Genomic DNA, 18624 nt, shown 5'->3' with positions numbered 1-18624 from the left:
CTGAGTCAATAACTACACAACTGGGGGTGGTGAGCAGAGGGGAGAACAGCACCCAGGGCTCAGAACAGAAGGTATCAAAAGAATATCGGTCCTTGGGGCTGGCCCCATGGCCGAGTGGTTAAGTTCGTGTGCTCCGCTGCAGGCGGCCCAGTGTTTCATTGGTTCAAATGCTGGGTGCAGACATGGCACTGCTCATCAAACCACGCTGAGGCAACATCCCACATGCCACAACTAGAAGGCCCCACAATGAAGAATATACAACTATGTACCGGGGAGCTTTGGGAAGAAAAAAGGAAAAAATAAAATCTTTAAAAAAAAGTAAAACAAAGAATATGGGTCCTACAGACTGCTTCAGAGACTCCATTGAGAAGCCCATCCATGAGCCTTTGGAGATGCCTTACCTGCAAACCCCTCCCATGGGCACCCCAGCACTCTACATGTCTTACCCATACACCTCCACACCACAAAGCCAGCTCCCTGTCTGTGCTGCTGATGGTGACAAGAGTAAGCTTTTGCAGGTGGCTAGTGAGCAGGTGCAGAAAGCCAGCCTGAATGTGGGGACATGGGAGAGACCACAAACTAAGCATACAGCACCACCTTGCGAAAACAAAAAGGGAGGCTGTCAACACTCAGCTGGGTTTGGCAGAATCAAGAGAAGGCATATAAGCTTAAGAATTCTGAAACAAGACAGAGCTGGAAGTGCGGAGCAGGCACATCTATAGAAGGGCTGAGAAAGACTCAGAATCCTTAGCGGGCTGATGGAAAATGTTTCTCTCCTAAAGACAGTTAGTAAAGTCTGGAGGAGGTTGCTGCTTCTTAAAATGTGAAGACAACAATGAAAGACTTCAAGGAACACTTAAAGTAAAGGAAAGATTGTAGCACCAAAGGAACACAATATTTTTTCAGTCACTGACACAAAAAACTTGGAGGTCTCTCTTTTAATCCAGAAAGAATTCAAAATAGCTCTTTTAAGAAACTTCAGTGACCTACAAGAAAACACAGAAAGACAATTCAACCAAATCAGGAAAACAATACATGAATAATACATGAAGAAAATCAGAAGTCTTAAAAAAAGATAGAAATCATAAAACAAAACAAAACAAATTCGGGAGTTGAAGAGTAAAATGAATGAAATGCAAACCACAACATCACCAGCAGAATGGATCAAGGAGGGTAAAGAATCTGTGAAGTAGAAGACAGGATTTTGGAAATTATCCAATCAGAGAACAAAGAAAAAGAAATGAAAAAGAGTGAAGAAAGCCTACAGAAACTATGAGAGACCATCAATAGACACAATCTGAAAATTATGGGAGTCCCAGAAGGAGAAAAAAGGGAGAAGGGGGCAGAAAGCTTATTTAAATAAATAATGCAGCCAGCCCTGATGACCTAATGGTTAAGGTTTCACACTTTCTGCTCCAGCTGCCTGGGTTCATTTCCCCGTCATGGAACCACACCACTTGTTTGTCAGTTGCTGTGCTGTGGTGGCAGCTCATAGAAGAACTGGAAAGATTTGCAACTAGGATATACAACCATACTTGGGGCTTTGGGGAGAAGAAAAGAAAAGAGAAAAGTTTTGCAACAGATATTAGCTCAGGGCAAATCCTTCCTTTCAAAAAAAAAAAAGAAAGAAAGAAAGAATGGGTGAGAATTTTCCAAATATAAGAAGAGATTTGTCTATCCAAGTTCACTCAGTTCATAGATCTCCAAACAAATTCAACTCAAAAAGATCCACTCCAAGTCACATGGTAGTAAACTAGTCAAAAATAAAATATAAAGAGAGAATCTTAAAAACAGCAAGAGGAGAAGCTTGCCGATTATGAGGGAACCCCCATAATGTTATCTTCAGATTTTACATAAGACACTTTATAGGTCATGAAAGAATGTGGTGATATATTCAAAGTTCCAAAACAAAGTGCCAACCAGGAATATTCTACCTGGCAAAGCTATCTTTCAGAAATGAAGAGGATATAAAGACTTCTTCAGATAAGCAGAAGATGAGACAGTTCATCACTAATGGACCCACCTTACAAGGAATGCAGAAAGGAGTTTTTCAATGTGAAATGAAAAGATGCTCATTGAAAAAAATTGAAAATATACAACACAATGATAAAGGTAAGTATATGGGAAAATTTAGAAAAATCTAATACTGTGATATGCTGATGTGTTAACGACATAACTCCTGCACAAAATTAAAGCACAAATTTGTAATGAATAAGCAATATAAAAAGAAGTAAATTAAGACATTAAAAACATAAAAGGGGGAGTAAAACAGTACATATTTTTATGTGACTAGAGTTAAGTAGTTATTAGCATAAGATAGACTGTTATACCTATAAAATATTCTGTGTAGGCCTTGTGGTAACCACGAAGCAAAAACAACTTTAGATATTCAAAAGATAAACAGAAGGGAATCAAATCATACCATGACAGAAAAATCAATTCACAAATGAAAACAGCAAGAGTGGAAGAAAGAAACAAAAAACTGTAAACAACCAGAATGCAATTAATAAGATGGCATTGATAAGTCCTTACCTATCAAGAATTACTCTAAACGTAAATGGATTAAATTCTCTAATCAAAACTCATAGAGTAGATATATAGATAAAAACAAAGTACCTGATTATATTCTACCTTCAACAAACTCACTTCCTTTTTTTTCTTTTGTGCTTTTCCTTTTTATATGTGAGAAAAATTAGCCCTTAGCTAACTACTGCAAATCCTCCTCCTTTTGCTGAGGAAGACTGGCCCTGAGCTAACATCCGTGCCCATCTTCCTCTACTTTATACGTGGGATGCCTACCACAGCATGGCTTTTGCCAAGCAGTGCCATGCCCACACCAGGATCCAAACTGGCCAACCCCAGGCCACCAAGAAGTGGAACATGTGAACTTAACCACTGTGCCACCAGGCAAGCCCTTCAGTTCCTCTTTAAGGACATTTATAGGGTCAAGTTGAAGGAATACAAAAAGGTATTCTATGCAAGTAGAAACCAAAGAAAGCGAGACTAGCTCAATTTGTATCAGACAAAGTAGAATTTAAGGGGCCGGTCCTGTGGACGAGTGGTTAAGTTCGCGCATTCTGCTGCAGGCTGCCCAATGTTTCATTGGTTCGAATCCTGGGCATGGACATGGCACTGCTCATTGAGCCACGTTGAGGTGGCATCCCACATGCCACAACTAGAAGGACCCACAACTAAGAATATACAGCTACGTACCAGGGGGCGTTGGGGAGAAAAAGGAAAAAAATAAAATCTTTAAAAAAAATAGAATTTAACTCAAAAGCTGTAACAAGAGACAAAGTAAGCCATTGTATGATGTAAAGTGGTTAATTCCTCAAGAGGACATAACGGTCATAAATATATGTGCAACCAACATCATCGTACCTAAATATATTAAGCAAATATTAACAAATATGAAGGGAGAAATAGATAATACAATAACAGTAAGGAAACTCAATACCCAAATATCAACAATAGATAGATCATCCACACAGATAATCAATAAAGAAATGTTGGACTTGAACTATACTTTAGACCAAATAGACCTAACAGATATATACAAACACAGCCCATCCAACACGCGCACGTGGAACATTCTCAAAAATAGGTGATATGTTAGCTGATGAAACAAGTCTTAGAAAATTTAAGAAGATTGAAATCATACAACAATTGAAATTATCATGTGGTATGAAACTAGAAATCAGTAAGAGGAGGAAAACTGGAAAGTTTACAAATATGTGGAAATTAAACAACCCACACCTGAACAGCCAATAAAACAAAGGTGAAACCAAAAGGGAAACCAAAAAATATCTTGAAATAAACAAATATGGAAACAAAACACATCAAAACTTGGATTCTGCAAAATCAATTCTGAGGGAAGTTTATAGTGATAAATGCCTACATCAAGAAAAAAGAAAGATCTGAAAAAGAGCAATTTAACTTTACACCTCAAAAACTAGAAAAAGAGGAACAAACTAAGTCCAAAGTAGCAGAGGGAGATAACAGAAACCAGAGCAGAAATAAATGAAACAGAGACGAGAAAAACAATAGAAAAGATCAAAAAAACTAAAATCTTCTTTTTAAAAAAAGTATAAAATTGACAAACCTTCAGCTAGATAGACCAAAAATTAAAAGAAAGACTCAAATAAACATAATTTTGAATGAAAGAGGAGACATTACAATGGATACCATGGAAATACAGAGTATCATAAGACACAACCATGAACAATTATACACAAACTGAATAACATAGAAAAATATGAATAAATCTTTAGAAACATACAGCCTAACAAGACTGAAATATGAGGAAATACAACATATGAACAGACCAATAGTGAGAAAGGAGATGGAATTGGTAATCTAAAACAAAAGCAAAAACCAACACCAGATGGTTTCACTGATAAATTCTACCATTTTACATTTAGAGAAGAATTAATGCCAACTGAAGTTTCCAAAACTCTGAGGAGGCGGTAACACTATTAAATTTGTTTCAAGTGGCTATCATTACCTTGATACCAAAGCCTGATAAGGATAATACAAAGTGAGAAGAATATATAAGCAGTATCCACTTTGACATTGGTCTTAGCAACATCTTTTCAAATACTGTATCTACTCAGGAAAGAGAGACAAAAGAAAAAGTTAACAAATGGGATAGCGACAGACAGAAAATCTTCTGCAATGCAAAGGAAACCATGAACAAAACAAAAAGACAACCCACCAAGTGTGAGAAAATATTTTCAAATGATTTATCCAACAATGGGTGGATCTCCAAAATATGTAAAGAACTTATACAACTCAACAACAACAACAACAGCAGCAAAAAAAAACCAAAAAACAAAAAAAAAAAACAATAAAAACCAGGCAGAGGGTATCCACAGACATCTTTCCAAAGAAGATATACACATGGCCAACGGGCACTTGAAATGATGTTCAACATCACTAATTATTAGGGAAATGCAAAACAAAACTATGAGATATCACCTTACACTGGTCAGAATGGCTATAATCACCAAGACAAAAAACAACAAATGTTGGAGAGGAAGTGGAGAAAAGGGGGCCCTCATACACTGTTGGTGGGAATGCAACCTGGTGGAGGCACTATGGAAAACAGTATGGAGATTTCTCAAAAAATTAAAAATAAAACTACCATATGATCTGGGTATCCCACTACTGGGTATTTATCCAAAGAACTTGAAATCAAGGATCCAAAGACCCTATGTTGCACCCCTATGTTCACTGCAGCATTATTCACAATAGCCAAGATGCAGGAGCAACCCAAGTGCCCTGCTATGGATGAATGGATAAAGAATAAGCAGTATATATATACAATGAAGTATATAAAAAAGACAAAATCATCCCATTTTCAACAACATGGATGGACCTTGAGCAAAATAAGCCAGACAGAGAAAGACAAATACTGCATGATTTCACTCATATGTTCATTTAGTTCTACTTTGTCATATTCTAGACAGGTAGGCTTGGCAAATGGCAATAGACTTACAAAAACTGATCTATCAAAGCTACAAAGCTTGAATGAGGATCCAACTTTGTTGACTGCAAGTATATTGACTCCAGCACAGGTTTTCTCAAACCATCCAGTGCTTTGTTCATTATACTATACATTCTTCAATTCAGCTTAACCCTGACCCTAACCCTAACCAACCCTAACCCTAACTTTTCAATTCTCAATCAGAAAGCAAAGGACTTCTACTGTAGGAATTCGGATTGTGTATAATTAGAACAAATTTCATAGAGATGACATTCTTAACTGAATAGAGGTAGAAATTATTAAATATAAGAAGGCAAATGGGGAACAGGAACAAATTCGTTATGCAACTATGATTTCTAAATGAAAAGGGCAAAATTTATAAACAGAAGAAAACTTGGAAAATAATACCTGTCCTAATATGAAAAATGAAGAATGATGAAAAAATGATACCCTGATTTTCTATTTTATTTAACAATTTTAAGTATTACCTGTTGTTTTACATTCTTACAAATTTAAAGCATGCTTCTTATAAAAATTTTTAAAAAATATATTAGAACTCAAAGGAGAAAATAAGTAGCAGCATGATACACTGCTTAGTGGCATCTACTGGCAACATTTTAAAGTATAGATTTCCATTTCTTTTCTATCTTTGTATGATTTTACGCTAGACATTTCTTTATTTCAGCTTTATTGAAGTATAATTGATAAATAAAATTGTAAGATATTTAAACTATACATTGTGGTGATTTGATATACATATACATTGTCAAAGGATACTTCCCCTCTAGTAGTTAGCACATCCATCACACCACACACACACACACATATATTCACATATGATTGTTTGAGGCATGAGAACATTTAAGTTCTACTCTCCTAGAAAATTTCAGTTATACAATACAATGTTATCAACTATAGTCACCATATTATATATTAGATCCTCAGACCTTATTTATCTTATAGCTGAAAGTTTAAATCCTTTTACCAACTTCTCCCCATTTCTCCCACTCCTACCCCTTGGAAACGAATTTTCTACACTCTGTTTCTATGAGTTTGACTTTGTTTTCAAGATTCTGTATAAGTGATACCATGCAGTAATTTTCTTTCTCTGTCTGGCTTATTCCACTTAGCATAATGCCCTTAAGGTCTATCTGTGTTGTCACAAATGGCAAGATTTCCTTCTATTCCATTGTGTGTGTGTGTGCGTGTGTGTGTATGTGTGTGTGTGTGTATATATATATCTCACATTTTCTTTTTTTAATTCATTCATCAGTTGATGCACACTTAGGTTGCTTCCGTAACTTGGCTGTTACAAATAATGCCGTAGTCAACATGGGAGTGCAGAGCTATTTTCAAGATCCTGCTTTCATTACCTTTGCATATATACCCAGAAGTAGGATTGCTGCATTGTATGGTAGTTCTACTTTAAATATTTTGAGGAACTTCCATACTGTTTTCCATAGTGCTGCATCAATTTATATTCCAACCAACAGTGCAAAAGCATACCCTTTTCTCCACATCTTGGACAAACTTGTTACTTTCATCTTTTTGATGATAGTCTTTCTAACTGGGGTGAGGTGCTATTTCATTGCAGTTGTGATTTGCATTTCCTTGGTGATTAGTTATGTTGAGCACTTTTTAATGTATCTGTAGGCCATTTGCATGTCTTGTTTGGAAAAACGTCTATTCAGTTCCTCTGCCCATTTTATAGTCAGATCATTTGTTTTGTTTTGCTTTTGCTAGTGAGTTTTATGAATTTGCTTATGCTGTTGAGTTATACATTTTTGATATTAACCCATTATCAGATATGTGATTTGGAAATTTTTCTCCCATTTTGTAGGTTGCCTTTTCATTTTGTCTATGGTTTGCCCTGCTGTGCAGAAGCTTTTTAGTTTGATGTAGTCTTTTTATGTAGTCAGTTTCTCTACATAAACATATGTCTATGCCATAAATTAGATTTAAATAAAGTGATTATATTGAATGTATAATATTTCATTATATTAACAACAAATTACCCGATCCTTCATTTATGGACACACATTGTTTCTAATATTTCTGGTCCTTGGATATAATATAGCTATGAGCGTTCTCTAGGATAAAGTTTACCGTGTGATTTTTTTTAATGCTGAATGACTCTTTGCTTTTTCTTCCCTATCTTTATTAGAATTTCTTTAAAAACATGATAATACATGTATATAATGAGGCCTAATTATGAAGCAAATATGAATAATCTTTTCCTCTCGCCTATAGTCCAGCTTGCCTATGGTCAACAATGTAAATAATTCTCTGTGCTCATGTCAGTTAAATAAACATATTTATTTAGTCGTCTCTTAGTATCCATGAAGAATGGTTCCAGGAGCCCTGCAGATACCAAAATCTGCGGATGCCCAAGTCTCTTCCTCGGCCCTCAGTATCCACAGGTCCCGCAACTGTGGATAGGAAGGCAGACTATATTTTCTTCTAGCTGCTTTTCTTCTTCTCCTAAAAACAAAACGTATAGAATCTTCCTTCTGGCTCGTTCTTTACAGGGTTCTCTCCTTAAAATGCGGAGATGTATAACTACACAAGTGGAGAGATAATTAATCATATCATATGGCTTCAGTACAAGAAGTTTATTTCATTCTAATAGAATGGGTGAACCCATGAATGGGATACTGTAGATATCTATACATTTTTCCACATTTGCTTATCATAAGTGATGTTCAAACTTTTTCCTTTTTCCCACTTATACTTAGCTGAATTCTGACCCAATGCAATGCAATCAGATTTTTAAATTCAGAGTCTAAAGTAAAGAGAATAAAAATGGATCTCAATACAGGCAGAAAATCAATGTAAGATATTTTTTGACTAAGCCTCTGCTCTCTCCATTCTTGACTTTACTGAGATCTTTGAGTGAACAGTAATGTTAGTATTTTTCAATAAATCTTGTATTTCAGGTATTAAAAGATAAAATGTGATATGTTTTAGGATTACTTTTAAAATCATTTGATCTAAATTAGACATAGAAGCATGGAAAACTTATGACAACTGCCTACCTCTGAAGTATCTTGTGTGGTTTCAACCAGACTGGTTCAAACATACATCAGCTTCTATGAGGTTATAAACCCAATGAGAAAGAGTCTTATGTCTATTTTTGTTTATGTACAGTATCTATTTCTATCCCATTACAAATATTGAGCTTCTTTCATGTGAGTCCAACAAATAGCAAAAGGTAGATTGTTGGTAGCTACCCAATCCTATTTCTGTGAATAGAAGTATTTTTAATTGAAAACATGTTGAGGGGTGGGACCCAAAAACCTCAAGAAAAACTGTTAAATATCTTGATATATAGATTTTATTATGTGCTTTCTATCTTCAAATGTCATTTCATATAGGCTGTCATTTACATCCACATTTGATTAACAGATACCTGTTATTTCCAGTATTATTCCTTTTCTTATTCCTCTGGTCATCTTGTTTTTTAATTTCCATATACCTATGTCTTCCTTTACTACATGCTCAATTCTCATGAGAATTTTCACTCTAGACTACTCAATTATATGATTTTTCATGAAAATATGTTGTCCCAATTTATTTCCAGAGTAATAGAGTATTACCTACACAAACCAGATGATATTAAAGACTTGTTATACATCATTTAATTAAATAGGGGCAGTTTTAATTTTTGCAAATCTGTTAGCAGTATGTGCAGTTATTGATTCACGTTTCCTCTGTGGTTTTGACCAAAGTAAATTAGTATCATACAACTGTAAGTAGCTTTCCCACTTTAGCCTAGGCCTGGACTTCTCATCAACTCTAGAAGGATAGTGGCAGAAATATCACTTCATTCACCTACCAACATCTTTGTGGGCTCTTCCTCACCATTGGGACAAGAAATCATCCAAAAGTCTCCATAATGTCAAAGGCTGCAGACTCTGAACCACATCCAGGTATTCTTTTTAATCTAAATGTTCTATACTATTTTAATGAAAATAAAATTTTAGTTGTTAATTTTATCTATCATCACTGCTGATTATGGTTATAACAGGGGCATAAATGTCTTATATTTTCTTTAATATTTCCATGATATACCAAAAAGAGAACTTTTAAATATAATTAACAGAAATAAATATGTATTTTCTGGCTAGATACAAGGTGTAGTCAATCAATTTAAGTAGTTTTAGAAGAACTGCATGGGCCACTGAGTTGAAAATGTGATTTGAGTGTCTTCGATTTTATTACTACCGTATTATTTCTAGCAATCTTTGAAGAGGATCAACTTCTAATCTCATTTGCTTTACAAGGTTAGAAATTAATTACATATTTTTTATGCTAAAAGAAACCACAGAGCAGACAGAGACAATCCCTATTGTGGACTTGGAACCCCCTCTCGCTCTTCCTCCTCCTCCTCCTCCAGAGGATGAATGGGGCCCAATTCCTGAGCGCGCCAATGTGGACGGTAAAGTATAAATAACGAGATTTTATTCTTCTATGTTCTCTCTTTGTTATCTGAAGGTACACCTTCCCTTTATTTTACTACTCTCTAGTTGTTCTATTTGTGAATTTTTCTATTTAAACGAAATATAGATATTGAAATATTTTCAAAATATATATAGAAGTAAAAAGAATTTTCTCATTTTGAAAGTCTCATGTATTAAGGGACATGTTTAAAGATAAGAAAGAAGCCATTTGTCCAAATGTAGTCTTGTTTCTTCATATAAAACTGAGAGACTTAACAAGATGATCAAAGTTTAAAATTCAGTAGATATGTAAAAGGACAAAAAAAAGTAAAATACTAGTACTCGATTGCCTCCTTTTGATTATAGTTAAACTTAGCATTATTTAGTTAGAATGGGGTCTCTCAACTTCAGCACTGCTGGCATGTTGGGCTGGATAACCCTGCTGTAGCAGATGTAGGATTGTAGGATGTTTAACAACATCCCTGGCTTCCACCCACAAGATGCCAGTAACACCATTCCCTCTGTTATGAGACCAAAAATGTCTAGAGATATTTACAAATGCCCCCTGTGGGCAAAATTTCCTCTGGTTAATAGCTATTGAGTGATGTTTTTCAGAGAATTAAAGAACGTTTTGGACATAGATTATTAATATAATCATTCTCTTTGATGGAGATTTTTACCTTGTTTCAAAAGTGCAATTCTTCTGTAACATACGGAAATATATGTTTTTTACACTGGAGTATATAAATTTATTTTTCTGGGAAATAGACGTAACACAAAGATTATAAACAATGATGTTGATTTTAGCTTCTAGAATGGCTATAACATATTATTTTTGTGAAATTTAATAAAATTATAGATGTTTTAGGCCTAAAAGAAACATCATCTAGCTTAAACATTCCATGAAATTTACAGTAATTTTTTTTGTGAGGGGAACATGGTACTAGTCATGAAGTTCAACTAAAGAATTCCATCTTAATAATAACAGATTTAAAATAAGCATTTCTGCATTTGATCATATTAATGGGGATAATGTAATCTCAACTGAAATTTTATGCCTAGTATTTAGAGATATTTAGTAATACTTTGTATGTAAAATTTCACCTTTGCTGGAGGTCCCCAAGACCACACTCAGGTTTGATGATACACTAGGAGAACTCGCAGGACTCTGTCTACAGTTGTATTTAGAGCTCAGATTTACAACAGTGAAAGGATAACAAGCATCGTCAGCAAAGGGAAAGGCACATGGAGTGAAGTGTGGGGGAGACCAGGCTCAAGTTTCCAAGGGTCCTCTCCCAGTAGAGTCACACTCCCAGTAAAGTCATATGAGACCTCCCAGCAACAAGTTTTGACAATGTGTCAAATGCTGCCCACGGGGAAACTCGGAGAATTGGTGTTCAGGATCTTCATTGGGGGTTGACCGCATAGACAGCCTCTGGCTGGCATGTAGCAAAATCCCAGACTTCCAGAAGGAAGACAGATGTTCACCACAAATGATATTGTTTTCACAAACAGTTTAGGCATTAGTGAGCCACTCTTCTTATGGTGGGAACCCTCCTGAAATCCAAGTTTCCAGACACCAGCCAAGGCCAACCTTGTAAGCAGTCCTTTGAGGATAGCAGTCAGGTCTGCTATGTTAACCCTTTTTCTACACATCCTCTTAAATGTTTTGTTTTTCCTCATTCAGCCTAATAGTTCATAGTAATTCACACACTGGATATTTTCTTTCAGGAAATTTAGGACATTTTAAGAACAATAATAAATGAAAATAATGATATTATGATTTCAAATTACTGGAACTCACATTCTCTCTGATCATCACTCATTCTGTTTCTTAGCTTCTCCTTTTCCCTTTGCTCTATATGGAACAATCCCTGCCATCCTGGGAGTCTGCAGCCTGCTGCTCTTGGTGTTGTGTGGATTCTTTGGTTATCAGTGTAAGTCCGGTTAATAAGAGGAAGGAAGAAATAGACTGTTTGTTAGATTATATTTCTTTAAACATTTTTCTGATAATCCTTTTTGGTACACACTTTATTGCCACTGTGGCTAGGGAACAGGAAAAAATGACGTAAAAGTATCACAATCTTTTAGTACATGGATGAATTTGACCTTGTGAGTTCTCAATAACTACATACTTTTTTCAAGGGAGGCTACATAATTGAAATTTCTGCAGAAGATACTGATAGTAATGATTTATTAATATGATTATTTTGAAAATTACAACTTAACTAAGAAATTTAGCTTGATGAATTTGCGTCTGTCTTTACTTTGAAAATAGAAAGTAACTTCCTTTACAATTTGTTGCAATTTCCATGCCTACAGAAGCCTAAATTGGATCAAGAGAATATTCTCTTTATTATTACAATTATTTGCAACTGGTTATTTAAAAATCGTAGTTTCTCATTAATAACATTAGTTTGAAACTCAAAATTCTATAATTTTGTTTAGGAAGTGAAATTCTGTACACTGTATCAACCAGTCATGATGCCAAAAGATTTATTTGATATTATTGTTATTGTTGTTGTTGTCTATTTGAATTTAATTGAACCATTGTTGTACCAACATAAACACATTCAGTCTTATAAGGTGTTGAGATATTTTAGCTTTAGGCATAGAATTTAGAAATAATAGTGCATAAATGAAAACATGCTTAGCCAAACATCTTTTTATAATTAGAACACATTTATGGGAAACTTTATTAAGTAAAAAACTATAAAAATTAAACTTCATAATCTAATTCAATACTGTTTCATAATTGCATATGTGTTTTACACATCTTGAATTCTCATTCTTAGACTTTCAAAGTGTTCAGTCATCAGAAAGCAAGTTGAAGAGCCTTAATCAATGGATTGAGTCTTTCCAAAACAGAGCAGAAACACTTCTTCAGGTCCAAAAGGTTCTTGATGAAAACAAAGGTAATATTAGCGCTAGAATAAACTATCTTTACAGAATGCCATATTGTCTTTCTTGTCACAGCCTTAAAATGGTTCATTACGTAATGCAATAGGGAACTCTCTAATAAAACAGCATGGCAGTTTTGATGGCTTCTTGCCTCTTTTGCTTTTCATGTCATCTTTTGAAACTGAGTGAATTTCACATTTATCAAGCATAGCTTCCTATATTAATTAATCAGTTTATTCAAGTTTATTCAATGCTCATTATATGCCAGCCACTAGGCTTGTGATTGACAATAAACACCACATGAACCCTACTCTCAGGAGGCTCAGAGAAAAACATATAAACCAAAAATAAACCCAAGTGTCAAGGTGTGTAGTTGAGGTATGTGCAAGATGTTCAGGGGGCATGGAAATGGAAGAACTTAAATATCTGAAAAGTAATGGTATTTTCATAGTTTCTAAATGCCTTCCAAGGATAAGAGTTTAAAATACTAGACTAATCATAAAGCTTAATTTTTTGCTAATTAAATTTTAACATAAAAGTCTATGTTTATGATAACTAAATATTTTGTAAAGGCTTTGAATTCAAATATTAGGTTTTTCTTTTTCTTATGAGGTATCAAGATTATATTCAACAATTAAATCAGCATTTGAGAGTCCTTTAGTGATTGACCTTGTGAAAAGGCGGGTTTCTTTTTTTTATTGAAATATAATTGAAATTAACATTTTTAAAGTTTGAGGTGTACAATGTGTTGGTTTGACACATTTATACATTGCAATATAATTACTTCGATAGCTTTAGCTAACACCTTTATCATGTCACATAACAATCACTTCATTTTTGTGTTGAAAACAAGATCTGTTCTTTTAGCAACTTTGAATTTATAATACAATATTGTTGACAACAATCACTATGTTGTATATTTTTAAAGGTTGCTTTCTATGCAATTGGTGATTTCAGTGAAAGATGAAACTAATTCAATAGGGAAGGAGATTGGACTAAAATTATTTGTATATTTTACCACTTGATCATTATCATTATTATGACTCTTAAAATAGTACAAAACTCAGATGTAACATGTGTTCTCATCTAATGTTAAGTCTTGATGTCCCATATAGAAAACCTGGAATGGCTCCGAAACCAGAATGAATATCTCATTGAGGCTTTAGAAGAACTAAAGGCCATGCAAGGTAATCTGGAAGTAAGAAAATTCTGAGTTAACAATAATTCTTAATAAGAGCCTCAATCTTTTAAGAGGGAAAACTTATGAAGCCATAAGGCCTTGTTTATGAGGTTCGGTGAACTTTGAAGTTTACATATTTTCTTTCCTAGGAGACAGGTGTGGACATTCTCTGAATCACTGGGTGCAATACAGAGACCACTGCTACCACCAAACCGTGGAAATGGTCTCTTGGTTAAACTGTTCTGATCTCTGTGTTTCTTTAAATGCTACATTTTTAAAGACACAAAGGAGTAAATTGACGGTGAGATTGTATTCATTCTTTACTTCTGGGATACGAACATATCATAGGTACCAGGCAAAGGAAGGTCTCACTTGCCGCTCTAAAACAAGGAAAAGGGACACTGTCTTGCGTTATTTTTTTACTCATCTTTCCCAGGTGTGCTCCACTTCAGCACATCTTTCTCTTCCCAACATACCAGTAATGCCCTCACCTTGGAAACGCTGCATTTGCTATTCTCTCTGCATGCAATTTCTCTCAGATATAGCCATAGCTAACTACTTCACCTCCTTCAAGTATTGATTCAATTATCACCTTAATAAAGCTTGCCCGGACAACCCTATTTAAAATTGCAACCTGTGTATCAGTGTCCCACCAGATGCCCTCCTCTGTACTCTTAGTTCTTCTCACCCACTCTAAATTTTTTATGGCGCTCGTCACCTTCTTAAATACCATATTATTTATATGTACGTTGTTAATTTGTATGTGGCTGAAATTCCCCCAAAGCAGACATTTTTGTAATTTTTGTTCAATGACATATATCAAGCTCAAAAAATAGGCACAAAATTCAATAAATGATACAATGAGTTAAGAAAAGTAATTCATATTTTGGTGTGGTGTCTTCTTGAATGTAAAACTTTCTGTTAGCTATCTATTTTTTATTCTTCGTATTTAGTTCCTGATTCGAGAAAAGTATAGACACTGCAGTAGTGAAATATTTTTGAGGTTTCATTTATCAGTGAGCATATATAGACTGCATTGTTTTTATTTTTGTGATTCTTTCCTTCTCACTGCATATTTTTCATCTCTAATATGCTTTTAGTATTAATATTTTTGTGTATTTTGGTTCCATTAAGAGTATCATGAAGTTACTTGCAGCAAATCATACTTGGCTTGGCCTATCTTACAAGGAAGAGGACAATAAATGGAAGTGGGAGGATGGCTCCTTTCCTTCTCCTGAGCTGTAAGTTTCTAGTATATAATCCGATTCCTTATTCCTTTTACAATGTCTTTTCCTTAAAGAGCTGGAGGAAATAGAGAAGATTACTGGGGACAAAAGGTAGATCTTTTAGATTCTTTTTTTGTTATTTCCTATTATACTATCAACAATTTTATAAATCATAAAGTCATTTATATTTTTCATAATTTGTGTAAATATGCCTCTCTTATTAGATGATCTTCCTAACGATAATTTCAGATAATAAATATAATATGGGGAAGGACATCACTATATATGATTAATGACACATCTGTATTTATATTGGGAAGAATAACAGAATCGTTATTCCTCGGCCAAGGAATTTGGGCCGTTTTTATGATTTAAATACATATTGCTAAATTGCCATATAGAAACATTGCTTTAGACAACTATGGCAAAAATAAATATATTAGCAACCTGTTTCATCACTCTGTGTCCATCTTAATTCACACTTCAAATTTTTGATAATTTTGATAGCTGACTTTTTATTTTATCATTTTACGTTATATTCTGCAGCTGTTTAGTGAGGCTGCTTTTCCTATAACCTGTATCAATAATTTTGCCCATTTTATCACATTTATCTTTTATTTCTTGGTACAATTCCTTATATATTAAGTTTCTGCCCTCTCTTTCAGATACGTCTTGCCACTTTTTTCCTTCACTAATTTGCCTTTTGAGTTTATTTGCTTTTATTATGTGAACAAATGGTTAACACTTAAGTATACCGAAATTGCCTTTATTCATTTGAAATATATCTTGGGTTGTGACAGAGAAAGCTAAGCATGTACATGTGTGTACGCATAGAGATATAATTATATCTATCTCTCTATGTATATATTTCAATTAGGTGATCAGTTGCAAAGTACTGTTAAATGATTCATTATTCTTCCATCATTGATTTTAATGTCATATTTGTCATATGCTAAAATTTTAATATTCAAATAATTTAATGCCATTTAAATATTTCAAAATTTGTGTAAATATTTTATGTGTAAACATAGTTGAATATTTTCTTACACTTGACTGTACTATTGCCTCACATTGAGAATCTATTCTTACTTTCATGGTTGATCATTTTAGTTATTGGAATTCTGTGATTTGAAACTTTCCCTCTACTTCAAACCTTATACAATGTTTGGTACATAGAATACTCAACAAGCAAGTTGAATTAATGAATAGAAGACTGTATGAAATATTTTGGCAATTTACTTCTCCTAACACAGTTAAAAATTCTTTTTTTTCTAATTCCTTTGATATTTTGAAAAGGAATCTGTTATGCGTTTAATAAATGAATAGATGAGCTTTGCTTTTTTTCCAGACTGTCATAGATGACAGTTTTGCTCTAGAGCTGATGAAATGTAGCTTTGTTGGCATTGACCAAAAGTGTTCTTCGTAATCTAGATCTCTAGTCAAGGACTAAATTCAACTGGAGTATTTGGTAACACCTACCCTATAGCATTTATGTCAGCAGAGATTTTGTAAATTGTAGTGCATAATTGAGCAGAGGGAAGTGTCCTGATATATTACATATATATATATATATATATATATATATATATATATGAAATACAGACACATATATGTACACATATACATTATACTCCAAATTTCATAAATATTTTTGCTGATGCAAATGTATTTACATTCATGTAATGTATTTACAACTAAAATATCTCTCCTCTAATTGTAGCTGTACATGCATAGTTGAATGGTTTCTATCATGCCAATCTGTACTTAAACACAATTTCATATCCCAGGTCATATTTCCCATTTTTGTGATAATTTTCCAATCAGACCATTCTCTTCCTCTCTATACAGATGTATTTTTCCCACTTATAATTAATCATCACATTTTTGTGAAGCTTATTACTTATATGCCTATCTCATTTTTTTAATAAATTTATGAACTCTTTGAAAAGAGGACAGTGCCTTGAGTTCCCCACAGCACCTGATACAATGAATTCATGTAGTAAGTTCTTAAATAACACTATTTAATTTGAATATAATGAGCATGACCAGTGACTTGTGTTTTCTTAATTTCTCAGGCATTTACTAGAGCCAAGACAGGATTTCCAGGGGAAGTGTGTGTACATAAATGCACATACCATTGGTACTGATAATTGCACCAGACCCTCTTCATGCATGTGTGAGAAGGCTGTCCCCCCAAAAATTATAAGAAGATTCAAAGAAATGCTATGAGGTTCACATCTCAATAATATTCCAGATTCAAGATCTGCCTGCCTTTATTCTATTGTTCTTTCATATTATTTGTAACATTTTTTTCATGGCAGAAACCGATAAATGAGTTTATAATAGAAGGAGGCAGGGTGTAAGATTACCAGAAAAGTATGCGTATCCCAAGAAACTTAGAAATTTCAGAACTGCTTTGATTTTGTGAGAATTATATAAGTGAACTAATAAACATATCATTTCTTATGAATACTTAGCCTTTTGGTTCTTTTTTATATTTTTTATTTTTAAATTTTTTTATTGAGTTCATAATAGTTTACATCAATAGTTGTACATTATTTCTTGTGTGCCATCACATAAGTGCTCCCCTGTGCCCCTTGTGCCCACCCCCCCAATCCCCTTCCCCTGGTAACCACTGAAATGTTTTCATTGTCCATGTGTTTGTTCATATTCCACATATGGTGAAATCATCTGGTGTTTGTCTTTCTCAGTCTGGCTATTTTCGCTTAGCATAATTCCCTCCAGGTCCTTCCATGTTGTTGCAAATGGGATGAATTTGTCTTTTTTATGGCTAAGTAGTATTCCATTATATATATACCACATCTTCTTTATCCAGTCATCATTTGGTGGGCACTTGGATTGTTTCCATGACTTGGCTATTGTGAATGGTGCTGCAGTGAACATAGGGGTGCATATATTACTTTGGATTATTGATTTCAAGTTGTTTGGGTAGATACCCAATAGTGGGATAGTTGGATCATATGGTAGTTCTACTTTTAGTTTTTCGAGGAATCACCATTCTGTTTTCCATAGTGGCTGCACCAGTTTGTATTTCCATCAGCAGTGTATGAGGGTTCCCTTTACTCCACACCCTCTCCAAAATTTGCTATTTTTAGTCTTAGTGATTATAGCCATTTTAACTGGTGTAAGGTGGTATCGTAGTGTAGTTTCATTTGCATTTCCCTGATGCTTAGTGATGTTGAACATCTTTTCATGTATTTATTGGCCCTCTGTATATCTTCTATGGAAAAATGTCTGTTCATAACCTCTGCCCATTTTTTGATCAGGTTGCTTGTTTTATATTGTTCAGTGTATGAGTTCCTCATATATTATGGAGATTTAACCCCTTTTCAGATATATGATTTGCAAATATTTTCTCCCAAGTGGTGGGTT

The 18624-nt window shown here is 34.2% G+C and overlaps 1 protein-coding gene across 1 annotated transcript; it reads left to right on the top strand.

Moving 5' to 3' along the window:
* The first annotated feature begins 332 nt into the window (after positions 1 to 332).
* LOC103567663 (C-type lectin domain family 12 member B-like) lies at positions 333 to 17582 on the top strand. The gene is made up of 8 exons (XM_070619696.1): positions 333 to 504; positions 9804 to 9923; positions 11763 to 11861; positions 12720 to 12839; positions 13941 to 14012; positions 14155 to 14306; positions 15140 to 15246; positions 17307 to 17582. The coding sequence occupies exons 1-8, from the start codon at positions 333 to 335 to the stop codon at positions 17458 to 17460; spliced, it is 996 nt and encodes a 331-aa protein (XP_070475797.1). The 3' UTR covers positions 17461 to 17582.
* The last annotated feature ends 1042 nt before the right edge of the window (positions 17583 to 18624 follow it).

The sequence above is a fragment of the Equus przewalskii genome, chromosome 5, assembly GCF_037783145.1.
Source record: "Equus przewalskii isolate Varuska chromosome 5, EquPr2, whole genome shotgun sequence".
NCBI lineage: Eukaryota > Metazoa > Chordata > Mammalia > Perissodactyla > Equidae > Equus > Equus przewalskii.
Note: the sequence above shows the minus strand (reverse complement) of the source record. Positions and strands in the feature narration are given on the sequence as shown.